Source organism: Alternaria burnsii (assembly GCF_013036055.1).
Source record: "Alternaria burnsii strain CBS107.38 chromosome Unknown 730, whole genome shotgun sequence".
Taxonomy (NCBI): domain Eukaryota; kingdom Fungi; phylum Ascomycota; class Dothideomycetes; order Pleosporales; family Pleosporaceae; genus Alternaria; species Alternaria burnsii.
Genome location: NW_024066110.1, coordinates 1,009,905 through 1,027,412, shown reverse-complemented (window position 1 = coordinate 1,027,412; position 17,508 = coordinate 1,009,905). Strand labels below are relative to the sequence as shown.

The 17,508-nt window shown below is 51.2% G+C and overlaps 4 protein-coding genes across 4 annotated transcripts; 2 read left to right on the top strand and 2 right to left on the bottom strand.

Moving 5' to 3' along the window:
* Nucleotides 1-967: 967 nt before the first annotated feature.
* On the top strand, nt 968-3,774 carry GT037_003758 (transcriptional activator xlnr; the record flags this gene model as incomplete). Its single annotated transcript, XM_038928805.1, has 5 exons — nt 968-1,033; nt 1,265-1,601; nt 1,741-2,857; nt 2,947-3,562; nt 3,616-3,774. The coding sequence occupies 5 exons, from the start codon at nt 968-970 to the stop codon at nt 3,772-3,774; spliced, it is 2,295 nt and encodes a 764-aa protein (XP_038788512.1).
* An 863-nt stretch (nt 3,775-4,637) lies between these two features.
* On the bottom strand, nt 4,638-5,621 carry GT037_003757 (dihydrodipicolinate synthetase; the record flags this gene model as incomplete). Its single annotated transcript, XM_038928804.1, has 1 exon — nt 4,638-5,621. The coding sequence occupies one exon, from the start codon at nt 5,619-5,621 to the stop codon at nt 4,638-4,640; it is 984 nt and encodes a 327-aa protein (XP_038788511.1).
* Nucleotides 5,622-6,649: 1,028 nt separating this feature from the next.
* On the top strand, nt 6,650-8,202 carry GT037_003756 (d-galacturonic acid reductase; the record flags this gene model as incomplete). The annotated part of the gene is made up of 6 exons (XM_038928803.1): nt 6,650-6,673; nt 6,774-6,936; nt 6,993-7,127; nt 7,181-7,439; nt 7,492-7,887; nt 7,938-8,202. The coding sequence occupies 6 exons, from the start codon at nt 6,650-6,652 to the stop codon at nt 8,200-8,202; spliced, it is 1,242 nt and encodes a 413-aa protein (XP_038788510.1).
* Nucleotides 8,203-12,656: 4,454 nt separating this feature from the next.
* On the bottom strand, nt 12,657-17,092 carry GT037_003755 (bag domain-containing protein; the record flags this gene model as incomplete). The annotated part of the gene is made up of 6 exons (XM_038928802.1): nt 12,657-14,000; nt 14,788-14,960; nt 15,012-15,438; nt 15,487-16,361; nt 16,420-17,005; nt 17,063-17,092. The coding sequence occupies 6 exons, from the start codon at nt 17,090-17,092 to the stop codon at nt 12,657-12,659; spliced, it is 3,435 nt and encodes a 1,144-aa protein (XP_038788509.1).
* Nucleotides 17,093-17,508: the final 416 nt, after the last annotated feature.

The following is a 17,508-nucleotide window of genomic DNA, read 5'->3' as shown; positions in this document are numbered from 1 at the left end:
GACGTCTAGTCCTTGATCACTATGGGTACGCCGATGACGGTCAGGTACCGTGAAACGGGACGGACGCTGTTTCAGCAGATGATGGCATTCCAAACCAGCAGAGCTCCAATCGTGGCGCGCCAAATATCGGCGAAGGGGAGGTATATCAGGCGCTTTAAGACGATATCTCCGACGCTGATGTTGCGCAAGAGTGCCTCGGGAGTGTTATTATGGTCAGGCGCTACAAGCCACAACCTGGAGAAGCTGCCAGCAGTTATTGGTACTGGGAGCAGGCAAGGATTGGCGGGAAGCTGACGTGCGGTGTGAACTTCGAAGAAGCGGGGCTCTTTGCGGTTCGCTCCTAGCGCCGACTTTGAGAAGTGCATCTCCCACCGGTTAATATGCATTTAGCCATGCTCGAATCATGCGCTAGGATTTTCTGACCCTTGCCACGGTCCCCTGCTACGGCGTTCCTAACCCTTGCCACGTCTTGCCCCAGAGCCTGGTTGCCGTAGCCAATGGGTCGTAGCTTTCATACATCCATGAATGCTCGAATTAAACACTGCGTCTTCTGATATTGCACTCCAGTTGATCTCGCTTCTCGAAGCCCGCGTGGACGCATGGAATCTTCAAGCCACAGATCGTCACACTGACCCTTGGAATCGTCTTTGCACCTTAGGACATCTTACAGTCGGGGTGCACCCTCGGCACCTAAAGCTTTGTCGGAGGCCCACATATGCTCCCCAAGTATCGCATGACCCGTGGTCGTCCCCAGATTTCCGGCTACCGACTCCTTCGTCTTCAAGTACTCCCGCGACGTCACCCGCGCGCACCAACTGCCGTTCCTTTCGAGTTCGCAGGTCTCGAATTGGGTTGCCACATTGCAGGAAGCAGTACGTCGGCCATGTTTGGCGGGGGCCGGTTGGTGCTAATCTCATGTAGGGACCAGTTGAGGTCGTAATCGTCACCACAACCAACAGACGCAGCCATGGAGACCACGACAGCAGAAACACCCAAGCTCGAGCGTCGGAGCTCAGCACCAGTAAAGCGGAGAGTTAGCCGAGCATGCGATCATTGCCATCGAATGCGAACAAGATGCAACGGCCAAGCTCCGTGCTCGCGCTGCATAGAGCTCGAATACGTTTGCCAGTACAACCGTGAAAAGAAACGACGTGGAAAAGTAAGCAACTCCCAACTATCGATGACCACCAGCCCCAACCGCGTGGACATCGGTACGCGCATGCATTGCGACTGTCTGGTGCATCGAGGAGCTGACGCATTACAGGTTCCACGGCACATTCAGAAGCAGAGAGAAGAGGCTGCTGCTGCTGGTAGCCCGCAAACCCCTAATGGCATTTCTAGTTATTACGAGAGGCCTGGTGTCATGGCCGAGATGGATGAAGATGTTTGGTCGCAATCAGAAGCGACGCCAGTCGTACAGCACTTTCCAGCTGGTAAAGGTGGTCTACCTGCGGGCGATTGGCAAGCTCTGAACCCTGGCACAACATTCGATCCACCTGTCAACCACATGATGATCGATCCATTACTCCTTGGTTCAAACGCTGCGTACCCGACGATGCACGCCGAGATGCCTCGCGAAGAGCTCATGTATGCCATGAATGGTACGTACGATGGACGAGCCCGGAGTACTTCGCACCACTCGCAGTCTGTGTACATGTCTCGTTTGTCTCGTATGTTACTCAAGATGCCTCTTGCGTATTGCGATACGTGTTGAATCGGAAGAGTTGCTGACTGCCATAGGCATGCATCTCATCCCCGGCCCTAACGGAACACCGGTTTCGATCCCCCCTGAGTACGCCAACATGGCCTACCCAATGCAGTACCAGCAAGCTGGAAGGCAATCATCACCCCGTAGTTATGGTTCCGTCGACACAGGATCGCCACAATCGGGAGTTAGCGTAAACTCTTCGCAAAACGCCCCTGCCATAGCCGCCTGTAGATACCCAGTCTTGGGACCACTGCTTCCCCATCTAGGACCAATACTGAATGTCACCACCGCATGCGACCTGCTCGAATTCTACTTCCAAAGTTCCTCGTCGGTATTTATGGAACCAGTTTCACCGTATATTCTGGGGTCTGTCTTTAGGAAGCGAAGTTTTCTACGACAACACAAGCCGAGAAAATGTAGTCCCGCTCTGCTTTCGAGTATGCTTTGGGTCGCTGCGCAGACCAGCGAAGCAAGCTACCTGACCTCATCGCCGTCTGCAAGAGCTATTATCAGCCAGAAGTTGTGGAAACTGACTGTGGATCTACTCAAACCCCTCGTTCATTCTCCATCCTCGCATGGGTTCGCACCAGGACCTGGACTGACATCCGCCGCACACGACGCCTTTGGAGTTGATCGAGCGATAGGACGCTACGATGGAAGACCTGACGGTGCCATGCCACCCACAAGTACATTGGACGATGTCGCCACGTATATCAATCTTGGCGTAGTCACTTCTGCAAGCGAGTACAAGGCGGCTTCCCTACGGTGGTGGAACGCGGCGTGGTCGCTAGCCCGAGAGCTCAAATTAGGCCGAGAATTACCACAAGGACCTGTTAAAGAGCGAGAGACAACCGCAACAGATGGGGAGATAGAAGTGAGCATGTCGGATGGCTCTAGTGCGCAAGCGCCTGTGGGCACCCCAGCCGCAGCAGTCGTGGAGGAAATGAAAGAGGAGAGGCGTCGACTGTGGTGGTTACTTTACATGGTCGATAGGCACCTTGGACTATGTTACAACCGACCCTTGGCCATGCTTGATAACGAATGCGAGGATCTGTTTCAGCCAGTTCCGGACACGCTCTGGCAAGCGGGCGAATTCTATACAGGCCATCCTGGAGCGCGAAAACGGGGACTCAACTTCGAGTGTACATCGTATGTATAGCCCGCAACTGAAAGACACCGCTTCCAGGTGATCTTTTAGCGCATTCTGATGCGCCTGAGGACTATGCTAATCTATACAGGCATGATATATTCGGTTTCTTTCTGCCATTAATGACAATTCTTGGAGACATTGTCGATCTAAACGCCCAGAAAAATCACCCCAGATTCGGTCAGCGGACATCCTGGGAGCTTCACGAAGCAGAAATCACCCGCCAGTTGGAGCGGTACGCGTACAGCATCGAAGACTTCAAGGCACAACACGGCTGCGGCTCGAACGAGGAAGCTCAATCGAACAGTACACCCGACCCAGTCCGCAGCGAATGGATTCACCAGACCAGGAAAGTCGCAGCCTATGCTACTCATATAATGCATGTGTTGCATATCCTGTTGCACGGCAAATGGGATCCCGTGGCACTTCTGGAGGATGACAATATGTGGATATGCTCACAGTCCTTCCTTGCGGCAACATCCAACGCGATATCGGCTGCCCACGCTGTGGAGGTAATATTAGACGTGGATCCGGATTTGTCGTTTATGCCCTACTTGTTCGGCATGTATCTCTTGCAAGGAAGCCTTATCCTGCTTCTCTTAGCCGACAAGTTGTCTACTGAGACTAACGACGGGGTCATTCGCGCATGCGAAACGATTGTTAGGGCGCACGAGGCTGCGGTCGTAACTCTCAATACGGAGTATCAGGTAGGCTGTTCCTTTCATGTTTGTTGCCATTACACCGCTAACTTGACGCAGAGAAACTTCCGCAAAGTGATGATTTCAACATTAGCGCAAATCAAAGGCCACGGGCACGCAAGAGAGATGACGCCTGCGAAGAGGCGAGAAGTATTATCCTTATACCGCTGGACGAGTTTGGGGAATGGGCTGGCTATCTAAGTGAATTGGAGGACATTTAGAAGCTGGTGGTGGACATCGGCGTCTGGCGCGACTCGCACAAGCCTGCGGGCTGTATATGTGGCTGGATCGTTGTACAACTATGGTTTCCTTTTCTATGCGTGGTTATGAAAACACGTGAACGGGCGCATAATTTCGGCTTCGTGCGGCTGCATCTGGCCTCTTTTATTGGAGCGATTGGCTATGCTGCATGATCAGCCACCCGTAAATATCATTCAAAATATCAACGTAAACTCAATCGCTGTTCAACCACCATTGCGCGTATATGCTGCGTCACGATCACAGGCAAACTGGGAAGTGCAAGCCTGTCGTGAATTGCGTCGTCTGTGGCAGCTGCCGCGACTGCCGCTCGGGCAGAAAAGGAGTAATGACAGCGAAACGTTGGCGTTCGACCTAGATTTTACGCTTGGTCCTGCGACCGCCGAGACAAGGATGCTGCTCTGCTTGTCGCTAGGGTAGCCAGGTTCTAGATGCGACGCGATTATCGGGGTGGCAGCAAGCAGCCGCCCGAGACAAGGCTGTGAGATACAAATCAAATGAAGGTGGAGCGAGAAACTGTTTCTGCTGTGTGAGAGTCACAAGGAAGGTGCGGCCGTCTTGCGCTAGTTTGTGATGATGCTGCAAGGGTAGCTGCGACCCTCCGAGGTTCCTCCTTAGGCGCTGCCAATTCTGACGTAGTGCGCTTACTCGAACTAAGCTCCGCAATGAAAACAACCAAATAGGATATCTATCATAGAACGTTTGTATACAACAACGAAAGCACCACAAATGCAGACACGTGCTTTTGCCCCAGACTTTCAACAAAGTATGTGTAGAGAACGTAGCACAACCCATCATGAACGTAAGAAAACATGACGTAAACTAACTATAACTTCTTCTCTATCTCCATGACCTCTCTGATACCTTCCGCGACAGCGTCGACCTTCTCTTGTGGTAGTCTCTTGAGTGGCTTGCGGGGGTAGCCACCGTAGCCATAATATGACTGAATTGCTGACTTAGTTCCAGGGATGGCGGCCTTTGTGAGGACCCAGTCGCCTTTGCTGAGCACCTTTTGTAGCTCAATTGCCTCGTCGTACTTTCCTTCCGCCCATAAGTTCCAGACCTTGACGCATGTCTTTGGCAGGACATTAGCACCGCCAGCGATGATTCCTGATCCGCCACTAGCAGCAGTCTGAGCTGTGAAATCGGCCATACCACCAAAAGCCATGTAGCCACTACCATTGCTCTTCTGTGTGCAGGCATTGGTAGCAAGGGCGACACGAGTGAGCTTTCCAGTGTTGCCGCATGTAAATTTAGTACCGACAATGTTAGGGTGTTTGCCAAGCTTGATGATGAGGTCGCTGTCCATATCGATACCGGCAACGGCTCCTGGATAGTTGTATAGGATAATTGGGAGGGGTGAGCCGTCTGCAACCTTGGTGAAGTACTCGTAGATGGCCTCTTCATCCATGGCATAGCGGTAGTAGCTTGGAGGAACGGTAAGAACGTACTCGCCGCCCGCTGCCTCTGCTTCTTTGCAAAGCTCAATTGTGAGCTTGATACCGTGTTCAGAAGCTCCAACGATGACCGGAACGTTTTGGTAGCCAGCCTCATCGAGAGCTTCGCGAGTTGCTCGCGTGACAGCGGTTTTCTCGGCCCGTGACAGGTGGACAGCCTCTCCGTTGGATCCCATAGTAACAAGACCAACAAGACCAGCCTCGGCTAGTCGTACTGCATGCTTCTTGATTGTGGGAATATCCAGCTCCTCAGTCTCTGGGTCGAAGAAAGTCATGGTGGGTGAGTAGATACCCGGTCGGAGAGGGGTGCGTTCCTTGGAGTGGCCATTGGCCCCATTACCATTTGCTGCCATGTTTGCTATATGTCTGGTCAAGAAAGACTAGCGAGTGTCGATGAAGAAGGCAGGCTATATACGAGAATGCAAATTTCGGGAGAGAGAGAGGAAAGGGAGAACAATATCGATGATTCAAGTACGGGTTCGGTCAGCTTTAATATAGCAGCGAGATGGAGGCAATCGGCGCAAAGTAGGTCAGAGGAGCTAAGTTCGGCAGAGCTCACGTCTCATCCCACACTGACTGGCGTGTCTCAGTGGCTCTACCGTTTTCGAGATCTCGTCAAATGCGCCTCGATGATTCGCCAAGGGCAGCGACAGCGAGGGCTAGACTGGAGTTTGGGTGCAGGGCTGTGGGCCTTCTGGCGAGCTCGGGACACCACTGCGCGAAATGCGGGACATTGTGCGGCCTTTTCTATGGGAGTGACTAAAATCGGCGGTTGTGTGATGGGATAGAGCTGCATCTGGGGCAGGGTTAGCTGTCGAACATAGTGGCACAGCATGGCCGTGTTGGACGGGTGGCATTCTTCCACCAATGAGACATGGGGTGGCGCGTGGGGGGGCTGCGACTGTCCCTCTTTGCTTGGCCCTGGGGAAGTTCGCTACCCCTCGGAGACAATAAACTCCAGCAACCGCGCACACCCCAAGAGATTTCTCCAAGACACTTCTGGCGTGCTGAGACCAGCCCGGCTGCCTTATAGATGGCTTGGAGACGCCACAGTCATCGAAAACGGGCGCAAAACAATTGCCCTCAGCAAGACTCCGCCCCCACCGCGACCAAAGGCCTCGAATGATGTAACGTCATCCGGCCGCGGCTGCCGGCAGAACGCGTGAGGGCCTCGTGCCCCTCATCGCGTTGCTGGGCCATATATCTTCCGTCGTTATCGATAAGTAGTCAAAGGCCGACGAAGCTATGTCGGGTATTGAGCGAGCGCATCCCCTTGAATTCAGCTCTTGTGTCGTCTCATTTCCCTCGGAAATCCGACAGTAGCTGAGGAACGTCTCAATTCATCTTCGCAAACGTCCGGATCTCAAAGGAAACGGTCATCATGGCGCCAGTAGAAGTCCTAATGGTATGCTGCCCCTCATCGGCCACCTAACTGCAGCTGTCTCGCATACATGCATTCATGCTCTTCCGTTACAATGCGTTTACAAAGCTGATTGCAAATCTAGGTTGGTACTGGAGAGTATACGACGGGATTCGTAGGAGGAGGCGCATCCAAGTCGGATAAGAAGGTCGGAGTCGTAGGACTGACGCTGTTCGACCTCCGAAGACGTGGCAAGGTTGGCAAACTATCTATGGTGGGCACATCGGGCGGCAAATTCCCCGCAATCCGTGAGTTGCACGGCGTCTGAATTGCTCTCCCCATGTGGCATGCTAATCTCTGCCAGGCGAGCATCTCCAAAAGAACATCTCCGAAGCGTACAACAACTTGGATGTGTCATTTGAGGAATTTCCCAAAGAAGGGAAGACCGACCCGAATGCGTACAAGGCCGCGATTGACGCGCTTCCCAAGGGGAGTGCCAGTAAGTTACAGCGCATATCGGCTCTGATGTGTACTTCCTCTGATATCTCCTAGTCACCATCTTCACACCTGACACCACCCACTACCCAATCGCTTTGTACGCCATCGAACGCGGGATTCACGTCCTCATCACAAAGCCTGCAGTAAAGTTACTAGAGCATCACCAGGAGCTTTTGGCAGCAGCAAAGAAACACAATGTCTTCGTCTACATTGAGCATCACAAGCGGTACGATCCCGCTTACGCGGACGCGCGTTTCAGGGCACAGAAGCTGGGCGACTTCAACTACTTTTACTCTTACATGAGCCAGCCAAAGTACGTTTGAACTTGTGAAAGCGGAAATCACAGTAGCTGACAGGACAACTAGGAGCCAACTGGAAACGTTCAAAGCCTGGGCAGGTATCGACTCTGACATCTCTTACTACCTCAATTCTCACCACATCGATATCAACGAGTCTATGATTCCTGATTGGAAGCCGGTACGCGTCATGGCTAGTGCCGCTAAAGGTATTGCGACGGGATTGGGATGTGATCCCGCTACCGAGGACACTATTACACTACTCACAAACTGGGTGAAGAAAGATGACCCAAGCAAGGTTGGGACCGGTGTTTACACAGCTGGCTGGGCAGCACCACAAAAGGCTGGTGTACACTCAAACCAATATTTCCACTACATGGCGTCGACAGGAGAGATCCGCGTCAACCAGGCAAAGCGCGGCTACGATGTTACCGACGACGAGGGTGGCCTCCTTTGGTACAACCCGTGAGTTTAAGCACCAAAACATTGCCACCTCGCGTGCTAACAATCTTCAGGTTCTACATGAAGTATGCTCCTGACGAGGAGGGTAATTTCGCCGGCCAGATCGGTTACGGGTACATCTCGTTTGAGAAGTTTGTTGATGCTGTCAACAAGCTCAACGCAGGCGAGGTCACACTTGACCAGCTAGACGCGCGGCCGCTACCAACTTTGAAGAACACTATCGCGACAACTGCAATCCTCGAGGCTGGCAGAAGATCGCTCGACGAGAACCGACCTATTGATATCATCGAAGAGAACGGTGTCTGGTCTTTGAAGTAGTTCACTTTTGTGTAACCAAAAGCGATATGTCACTGCTCAATTGGACGCGAATCCCACATGCTTTCTAGTTAGTGTCTTGCTTGAATATGCCTTGCTTACCTTTACTCTGAGTTACACAGTCATTGTTTACTCATCAGCCACGGATCGCTAGCCTGATGTGATCGTCGCATCCGTGATGGCGCGGTTCCACGTGGTTACTGACACGCCGTTGCTGGGCTCCACCCCCACAACGCCAGGTTACCAGATAGTCATACCCAGAAACAAGGTCGTGACAAGGTCAAGGGTCTCCACAAAGTGGCGTAGGTAAAAACAAGGGCCTTCTGAAAACCGGGAGATCATCGGGTGCTCTAGTCAGTTTCTGCCACTGGTTCGGGCAAACACCCACCGAGCAGGCAGGCTAGGGAGGACCCGAGACCGAGAATGCCCACTCCGACTCCGACACTCTGTCTCCCTAATTACTGACTCTCTGCCTTAGTGTAGCACAGGCCGATGGCTGGCTATCCTAGCTCAGATCTGTGGAAGGCTTTCGTCGTTGTTTCGAACTCTAATTTGACGTCGAAGACGTCAACTCAAATCCAACGTCGTGGTCACCCTTTGCGTAAGACTATGCGGTTGTCATTACTCAGCAGGGGCGTACGCAAGCACGTAGTGAAACACGCTTGTTACCTACCCATTGTGATTTTCATCAGGATGTACAAAATGTTGCCACTTCATGTATCTTTGTTTAGTGATCAAGGGGCCTTTGCAGCCACAGAGCCACCACAGCCACACAAAGAACTGCTTCATCGATGCAACATCTTCGGTGACTCTTCGAAAAAGTCTTTTACATTCACGCGCAGGACGACAGATGGCTGACGTATACATCACAAGTTCGACCTTCATGAGTTTATTACGATCCCATCTTGGTTGTCTGGCCGGTACAGATACTGTGATGAACATTGAACGCGTACAAAAGCTGCAGAATGTTGAGAACTGGTTAAAGACGCTTGTCACAATCGAACAAGAGCTACTGAATTCCTTCTTGGTCGGTCGTTTGACTTGACTCCAACGACAGCTCAGGCGGAGGAACATGACCTTCTCTTCAGCAAGGACGACGCTGACACGAGAGATGGATGTAAAAGAATAGACCGCATCATTTTGGGGCATAAGAATAACAGTAGTGAGTAAGAGGGACTCACTTCGCAACACTGCCTTCACTTAGCTCGATATGATCAACGTATGGGTCCTAGACGGAATTCTAAATGCAGGCTTCGATGCTATCAGCTGTGTTTTCCCATGTGAACAGCACGACATCGCTAATGTCGAACGGGAGTTTGCTTGCGAGCTGTAATTCATCGGCTGTAGCAATTCAGAAACTTTGCAACCCACCAAAGAACTATAGGAGAGGTTGGAAAAGACGAAGTTCATTTTCATGCCCTCCACAAGCGGTGAGTGGAACATAATATTTGAAACTGGCATGTCGCTTGACACGCACTGGACTATTTTGATCATCGACTGCTAACAGTCCATCATCCACGTACGGCACTATGACTCGAACAACTCTGGCATTAAGATGAGAAGCTTGGCTGCCACTAAGCTGGTTCTCTTAGCAGTCAGCAGCGTCTATGAACAACTACGACCGGACCACAGCCATAACAAACGCTCGAGGCTAGGTAACATCATTCTGGGGGATCGAACCTCAAACAAGATTTGTGATAACCAATGTATAGTTGATGCTGCGGGAGCTTGTGGATCTTTCATATTGGTTTTCGCAAAAGATGTTGTCCAGTCAGCTCCTGAAGGTAAAGAAGATGCCAAGCGCTTAAAAGGCATGCTGATGTTGACGCTACCCTACTGGCTGGTTTTGCGTATTGCTGGCCATAGAATCCAGGAAAGGCAGGCTTTTATTCGTCCTAACAGGCCTACTGTCATGACGTAGGTACTCAGCTAAGATAAGCAGGTGGCATCAGAGACGCCAGATCACTGTCACCATCTCAATCCTTCTCATGTCCAACCTAAAAAGCCTTCGTACCAGAATGATGCCGAGGTTTCCACAAAATTGAGGTGCGATCGATCGGTGTTAGCTGAGTGTTATGCGGGCCAGCGAACAACCTCTGTCAAGGCCGACATTAAACCGTCAGCATTCTCGCACAACTATGAGGCCACCTCCAGATACTCGAACGGTGTTCACAATGTAATAGTAACACTAAAGCGTATTCAATTCTTCATAGTCTTGATATCGTCCTTTTGTCTGGGGTTATATCGATTCTACAGCATGGAATACATCACTAAGGATTCGATATTGCAGTGCCATAGAGTCGCTTCTAGGACAGGAAATTGGAAGACATTGGGCAGGACAGCACGGTGATCTTCGCTTTGCCTTGTTTGCAAGGACGTTACACCTCTATTTCACCTAAATCTTCGAGCTTGACAGCTCGTTCAAGCAGTTCGATCGTGGCGTATTATCCCCGTGGAATTCATAATCTTCCATGATGAACGTCTCCTGAAATCCATTCCTTAAAGTTCGACTCCATAGCCTCTTTTCATCATTATAATGAAAACGGGTGGATCAGGCTACTTAGGTAGAGCATAGCTAATGTTGGACGAACCGTTTCAAATGTTCTTCGCTCAAACTTGGAAATCTGCGTAAACTGGACAGCCAGCTAACTGATTGGTGACAGTGTCTAGCATCAACATGATGGAAGATGTCAGGGCTAACGGATATCTCAGTGCTTTTTCTGAATCAGAAAATCACGAATAACGAGCTAGGAACGAACAGTGACGAATTCTTCCTGGAATCTGAGATTAGTCTTGGTGTTCCACGCTCTGAATTCATCGCACTCTTGCGTAACAATGACCCCAACAAGTGGAGGCTTTGATGTATATGAAGGGGTTCATAGCAGGAAGTATCGCTCTTGGTAAATCTAAAGTCTAATGTCTCCACCAGCAATAAAGCTTACCAGACCATTGCCGAAACAGAAGCATCGACATGGCTGCGATATCAAAGTATTGGCATATTTTTCGATCTGCTAAGAAGGACCTCCGAGTGTGAAAATTACGCAACTGCCTTCTCAAGTACGATTTTCGCCAGAGACATTTTCGTCACCAACAGAGATGTCATTCGCACAGTAATCGGCATTGAATACTGTACAAGACACTGACTGAATATAACATCCACATGAATTGACGTACTGCCACAGCCTGGGGATCTTACAGGACGATAGACATGGCTCTGGAGTTACTAGCCAAACTTGCATTACATTTGGGATTTTCCGCTTCTGACTAGAGAGCTTGAATATTGGTTGAGCAATTTTACGGTGTAGTTTCATTGCTCACTTCTTCTTACTGACATCTGAGTCACGAAATTGTACTCTGTGCATAGAAGCGACCTGAAGTAAGGACAAGCACACAAATATTGATGTTTGAGGTTCCAATGTAGAAAGCAACGAACAAACAGATGCGTAATATTCTACCTGAGAAGAACAGAAGTCTTAGGGTGTTAATCAATCAACCGTACTGGTGACCCAAACCGAGGCGCTGATACGCATCCCAAATAGCCTATTCATCCAACCTCTTCTCCTTTGACCACGGTTGCCATACAGTCATGGTACCCCCCTTCCCCCCCTTCCCCCCGTCCAGCACTCTACCATCCATGCAATTCTTCTATGCCGAGTCGCGATTCAACAATCAACTCGTCTTCAGCTCTTTCAATATCTAGTTTTGGGTTGGCTTATGCGCCTCTACTGAATCATGATTTCTGTGCCGGTCGTAGTCCAAAGGTACGTCAAGACTGATGCAGTCGTTTTTCGCAAAGTTGCGATCTTCATATCGATTGATGATATATTAGGTGTCAGTCGGGTAACAGCTGGGACTGCTTTGGCTATTTCGAACGGTGCAAGAACATGAATTGTCGGTAGTTGTGCCACTGACACAGTTGATCCCTGCCGTATGTAATAGGCTGCCCTCAAACGTGAGATATATCCCATACATCACAACGGAGAAGGCGGACTGTTCGCATACAGGAGTTGCTATGTTCTCTTGACATATCGACGTATTTTTTGTTGGGGCCTTTGTGAGTAAGAGAGCTTGATAGAACAATATTTACAAAAGGACAACGAAAGAGATGATATCTTTACGCTCTCAGCTCACCTGGCCAAGCACGAAGCAAGGATACAGCAGGTCAAGGGGAGAACGAGGCAAGACTACAAGAATACATCAAAGGCACAGTAGAAAGGCATAGATCAAAGATGTTCGTTGACATTGGTACGCGACTCGATTGCTGGCCCTTCATCAAAGCTGTCCATTGGATCATGATCTTTCGATGCAATTTCGACCAGGAAATACAGCGACAGCAAGGTGACCATACATGTTCGTGCCTCCATTAGCGAACTCGGTTTCTTGCTTCACTACATCATAGAACGGTGCGCAGCCCTGTTCTATCCCATGCTCCCGTCTCTCTCGTCTCTGGTGACAGCTTAACTAGCCTTTCCAACCTCGTCCAGCCTGGTCAACATACTCTGGACCTCTTTGACGAGGGCCTTGCGCTTGAGCCTCGCGTCTGGATCACCCTCAGTCTCGACACCATCCAGCTTGAAGATAATCTGTGTCAAGATAGTCTCACTTAGCTTCTTATACTCGAACGTCCTCTTCGCCTTGTCCTCTGGTGGTCCAGCCATGAATTGTACGCACATGGGGACAAATTCGGTGTGAAACTTGCTAGCGATGGCATCAAGTTTGCCGATCGGGGTCTGGGGTTCGGCGGGTTTGGTATTCAAGGGAGGAGCAGAGGTTGGGCGCGGGGTTGCGTTGATGTGCGAGGGGATGGGGAGGTATTCCGCGCCGGCGCCGGCAGTGGTGTAGCCAGGTGTTGAAGTGCCAGATGCGTTTGCGGAAGAAGCGTTCTTCTTCTTACCCTTCCTACCGCCGCGCTTGCGGGACTTCCTCTTGCTTGTGGTATTTGCACCCGAGTCGACATCATCTTCATCGTCGTCATCTTCATCCTCACCTTCGCTACCGTATGCGCGTTGTGTCTCTCCTGCGCCGGGTGCCAGACCGCCTGCCGGGGTCTCGCCGACTGTGACTAGAATCTCACTACCACTCCCATCGCCGCGAAGGCCTTCCTCTCGTCCGGTGCGTTCATCGTGCTTCAGGTTTCTGCCCTTGTAGAACATGCGTATGCGCCGATGGTCATCGACGCCTAGCTTCTTCGCAGCCGCTTGGCGCACTGTGCCAATCTTCAGATCTCCGTCCCGTATGCTGTGCGCCGGGAAGTGTGTGGGATAGTTTGTGCGCCCATTCTTGAAGATGAGAACGTCTGTCTCTCGCTCCGGGTTCTTGTCGTCCCAATCTACGATTTCAGGCGCTTGCGCCTGACCGTTCCTTCGCAGATCTTCGTTCGTAATGTATGAGAAATCCGAGTCATTGACGACCCCGGCATTTGGTGAGTTGCCTGGTCGCCCGAAGGGTGAGAAGCGCCCTCCCCAGTTTCCGCCGGTGCTGCGAGAGAACCAGGACATGGTTACGACAACGGATGCTAGTGCGATAGCAAGGGTAGTAAGGTAGGTTGGATCGTCGAGGCGGGGATTCGTGAGAAACTCGGTGATGTCGTGGAGACGTGGATGTTGCAAGAATCGCACAAACCTCGAGAGCGCGTCTGTGGGCTGATTCTCTTTATCGTGTATCGAGGAGGACGTCGTTGAGCTGAGTAGTGAGTCGGAGTTGAAGAAGTTGAAGGAATTCTTCAATTCGTCGACAAGGTTGCTTAGCGACGCCACGGTGGTGGAGTGAAAGTCGCCCTGCCAGTGTAGCAAGGCCGTAAGCTGTCCGCGCGTACTCGAATGACGTAGTAACTTGCTAGAAAAGCCCTTTTGTGTGTAGTGGGGGCTTCTATAAGCGGTGTGAATTTATGAGACCCGACGTCGGTTCGGAATCTCCGACCGCTGCACGCGGAGCTCGACCCACTTCATTGCACATGTCCCTCGGCTTAGTCATACACACTGCAACATTCATAATGCTTGATCGATCTTAGTTGTACAACTAAAAGAATATCGTTGCACGGCATCATACAACATATTTAGAGATATATCGGATTATCTGCCATTGTGTTCGACTGTCGTATGCCATTCATTTAGTGTATTATACACAAGCTAAGCTTAATCATGAGGACCGTTTTCGTAATGTTCATTGTCCATTGGACACCTGAGATCCAGAAATAAAGGAGAAGATTTTGAGGTTCACGCTTTACCAACCATTACGCCCCGAAGCAATTACAAACCTGAATGAAAGGAAAGAAGATGTAGCAGAAACAAAATGGCGCGAGTCGTAAGATGATGCACAGGCATCATGACCGGTACGCTAGCAAATGGCAAACAGAATACGTGAACTGAGAACAATGTTCGCCGTGTCACAAGACAACGTACGCCAGCTGTAGCTTGCAACGACGATACATCTCAATAGAGCTACGCTCAAGGCCCAAGGCAAACAAACTCAAGCTTTGTTTCGCTTGGGTGTAGCAAGGAAAGCAAGCCTCGACTTGCTGATAGCACCTGAACGTCCTGATGGAGTGTGGCGAGGCAGCTTGCTCGTGCTGGCAGGAGTTTTCGGAACAGGCGCAGGCGTGCGCTTCATCTTCTTGTTGGATCGTGTATCATCTTGATGGGGGCCGTCGTTCTCTTTGTCAGACGTCTCTTGGAGCGTCTCCAGTTTGCGCTTTGTACCGTCAATAGCAGAGGATACATTGCTCTCACGGACCATGCGGATCGTACCAGAAGACGTCGGTCCTGAGAAAGTTAGTGCATGCAAAGAGAACAGAACCCATAGTATGGACGTACCAAAGTTGACAGTCTTGCTAGACTCGAAGGAGAAGGAACGAGGGTGGTTGGGAGTTTCGCCACCGAAGGTGAGACGTCGTGACGGACTGAGAGGAGTCTCAGTCTCTTGTGAAAGGTCTAGGTGTTGTGCACCTGAGCCCAGGTTAGGGTAGATTACAGCACCAGCAGGAACTTCGCTGCCTGCTCTGAACTTCATCGGTGACGGTGATTTGCCTAGCTCGTCGTGTGATGCACGCTCCAAAGTACTACTGCTGAAGTTGACTTGTTTCTTGACAGGAGCTGTAGCAGGAATCACAGGCAGAGTGCTATCAGAGTCTGAAGCTGGAGGTGACAAGTGAGTGCCTGCCGCGATTTTACTAGGGTCGTCTGAGAATTTGCGGTTTGGCGTGCGGAGGATCGACCGGACACGCTGAAGGTTCTGGCTTGCCTACTGCTGTTAGTAAACACTTGAATGGATAGCGAAGAATACGCATACCTTGCGCATACTGTCACGTGCTCCGTCCCTCATAGCCTGCAAATGACCAATGTTGCTAGTGGGAGGGAATGAAGTACCCGCTGAAGGCAACCTGACACTGCGGTTAATGGACGGAGAGGCTCCCAGATTATTTGTGGAAGGTGAGCCTCCCAAGGTTGGAATCATCGACGTAGTCTTCAGAGTCTTCACACTCTGCGAACGTGCGATAGACGACTTTGTAGGTGTCATCAATCGCGCAGCTAGGCGAGGAAGCGCGGTCTGAGACGTCTTCTTACGTGCCGAGGTAGCAGTTACACGTGCTGGGACGTCAGTCGTCTTCTCCCGAGACGCAGGACGAGTGGTAGCAGCATCGTCTGACTCGGTACGCTTGATACGCTTTGCCGCCGCGTTGTGGTCACCATCGTTGTCGCGGGGGGCTGGTCGTCCGTCCCGTGAAGGAGGAGCCATGCGGGCTGTTGAATGAGAGCGTGGCAGACTAGATCCGACATTGTCCATCTTGGACTGGGTACGTTTCAACGGAGATGAAGGAATTTTGCTTCCAGACGCTGCCAGTTCCATCTTCGACTGTGTGTGCTTGAGACCACTGGCAGAACTCGCGCTTGAATCTGCCAGATCCACCTTGGATTGTGTACGCTTGAGCTTGTTCGTCTCCGGATTTGCCAAGTCTGGCTTCGAGGGCGACTTCTTTAGAGGATGGCCCACGACAGGCTTGAATCGGGTAGGGTCGGCGCGGAAAGCTGAAGGGTGATTCGCGATTGAATCCATGCTCTTGAACTGCTTCATGTGCACGTCACTGAAGCGAGCCATCTTGCCCTTAGCTTCGGCCTTCTTGCGCTGGGGAGATACGTCGGCCTTGGAAGACCATTCACTCGTGCCTATATCAAAATCAGTATTTGGGAAAAAGCAAAACAGGTTGAGTGGGCTATAACCGACCAAACAGAGCACGGCTCCCGCCGCCGGGAGTGCCTGTAATCCCAGCGTCTTTCAAGATGTTGCGCGAGCTTGGGCTCAGTGTAGCCTCATCTTTGGACAAGGGCGATTTGAAGCGGAAGCGGAAGTTGGGCGACGAGTCAAGCTGGGCCGTCGAAGCAGCAGGTACTGGGGTCTTTGATGGCGTCGCCTGACCTGCTAAGCCAGCCGCTTTGGACGGCGCGGTATGCGCACCGAGTGATTGAAACCCGAGCCAGCGCGCCTCGTCTAGAATCTTAGCTGTACTCGCATGATGGTGCGCGGGATGCATCTCCTGTCCTGCTGGCTTGATCGGGGTGCGATCCTTGGGAGTCTGGCTTTTGGCGACATCAATGGGCAACTTGGTCGATTTGTTCTTGTGTGATGTGGGTGTAGCGGTCGCATGCGGTAGCTTTGACTCGGCCTTGGTACCTTCAGAGGCTTTCGAGGGCTTCTTCTGCTCCATACCGGGCTCTGGCAACTCTGGAAGATCCGGGAGTCCTAGGTTTGGCGATGAGGCGGTATGCCAACTATCTTCGGATCGCATGGAAGTGTCGGGCGTGGTCTCACGCTACAGAAGACGCATTAGTAGATGTAAACAAATGATAAAAGCAATACGCGCGCATACCTTGAGCAAACGAGCTGATCGACGCGCCATGTTGTCACGAAGTGTCGAAGAATGATCCACAACTAGGTTGCAACACGAAGATGAGCGGAGATTGGGGCTGGTCTGTGGGTGGGGAGAGACCAAGACGGGGGAGTTATCGGCTAGGGCGTCGATAAACAAAGTGCACGGACGTTGTTGTCCCAAAGAGGAAGCGACGTCATGAGCCAACTCAAGAGACGTGTACGAAGAAGCTCTTTGGATTCAAACCTAATCCGTCTATACCATAGCTTCCGATTATGCATGATATCCTATGTTGTCTTCTTGTGAAAGCAACTGTATATACCTTTAGGATACGCTCTACTACTTGGGTGTACCTCAGCGAGAATATGTACGCATCTTCGAAAGCACAGGCTCAAGGCTTAGGTTTTGGGTTCTGGACTGCTAACTTGCGTATGTTTGTCTGCATA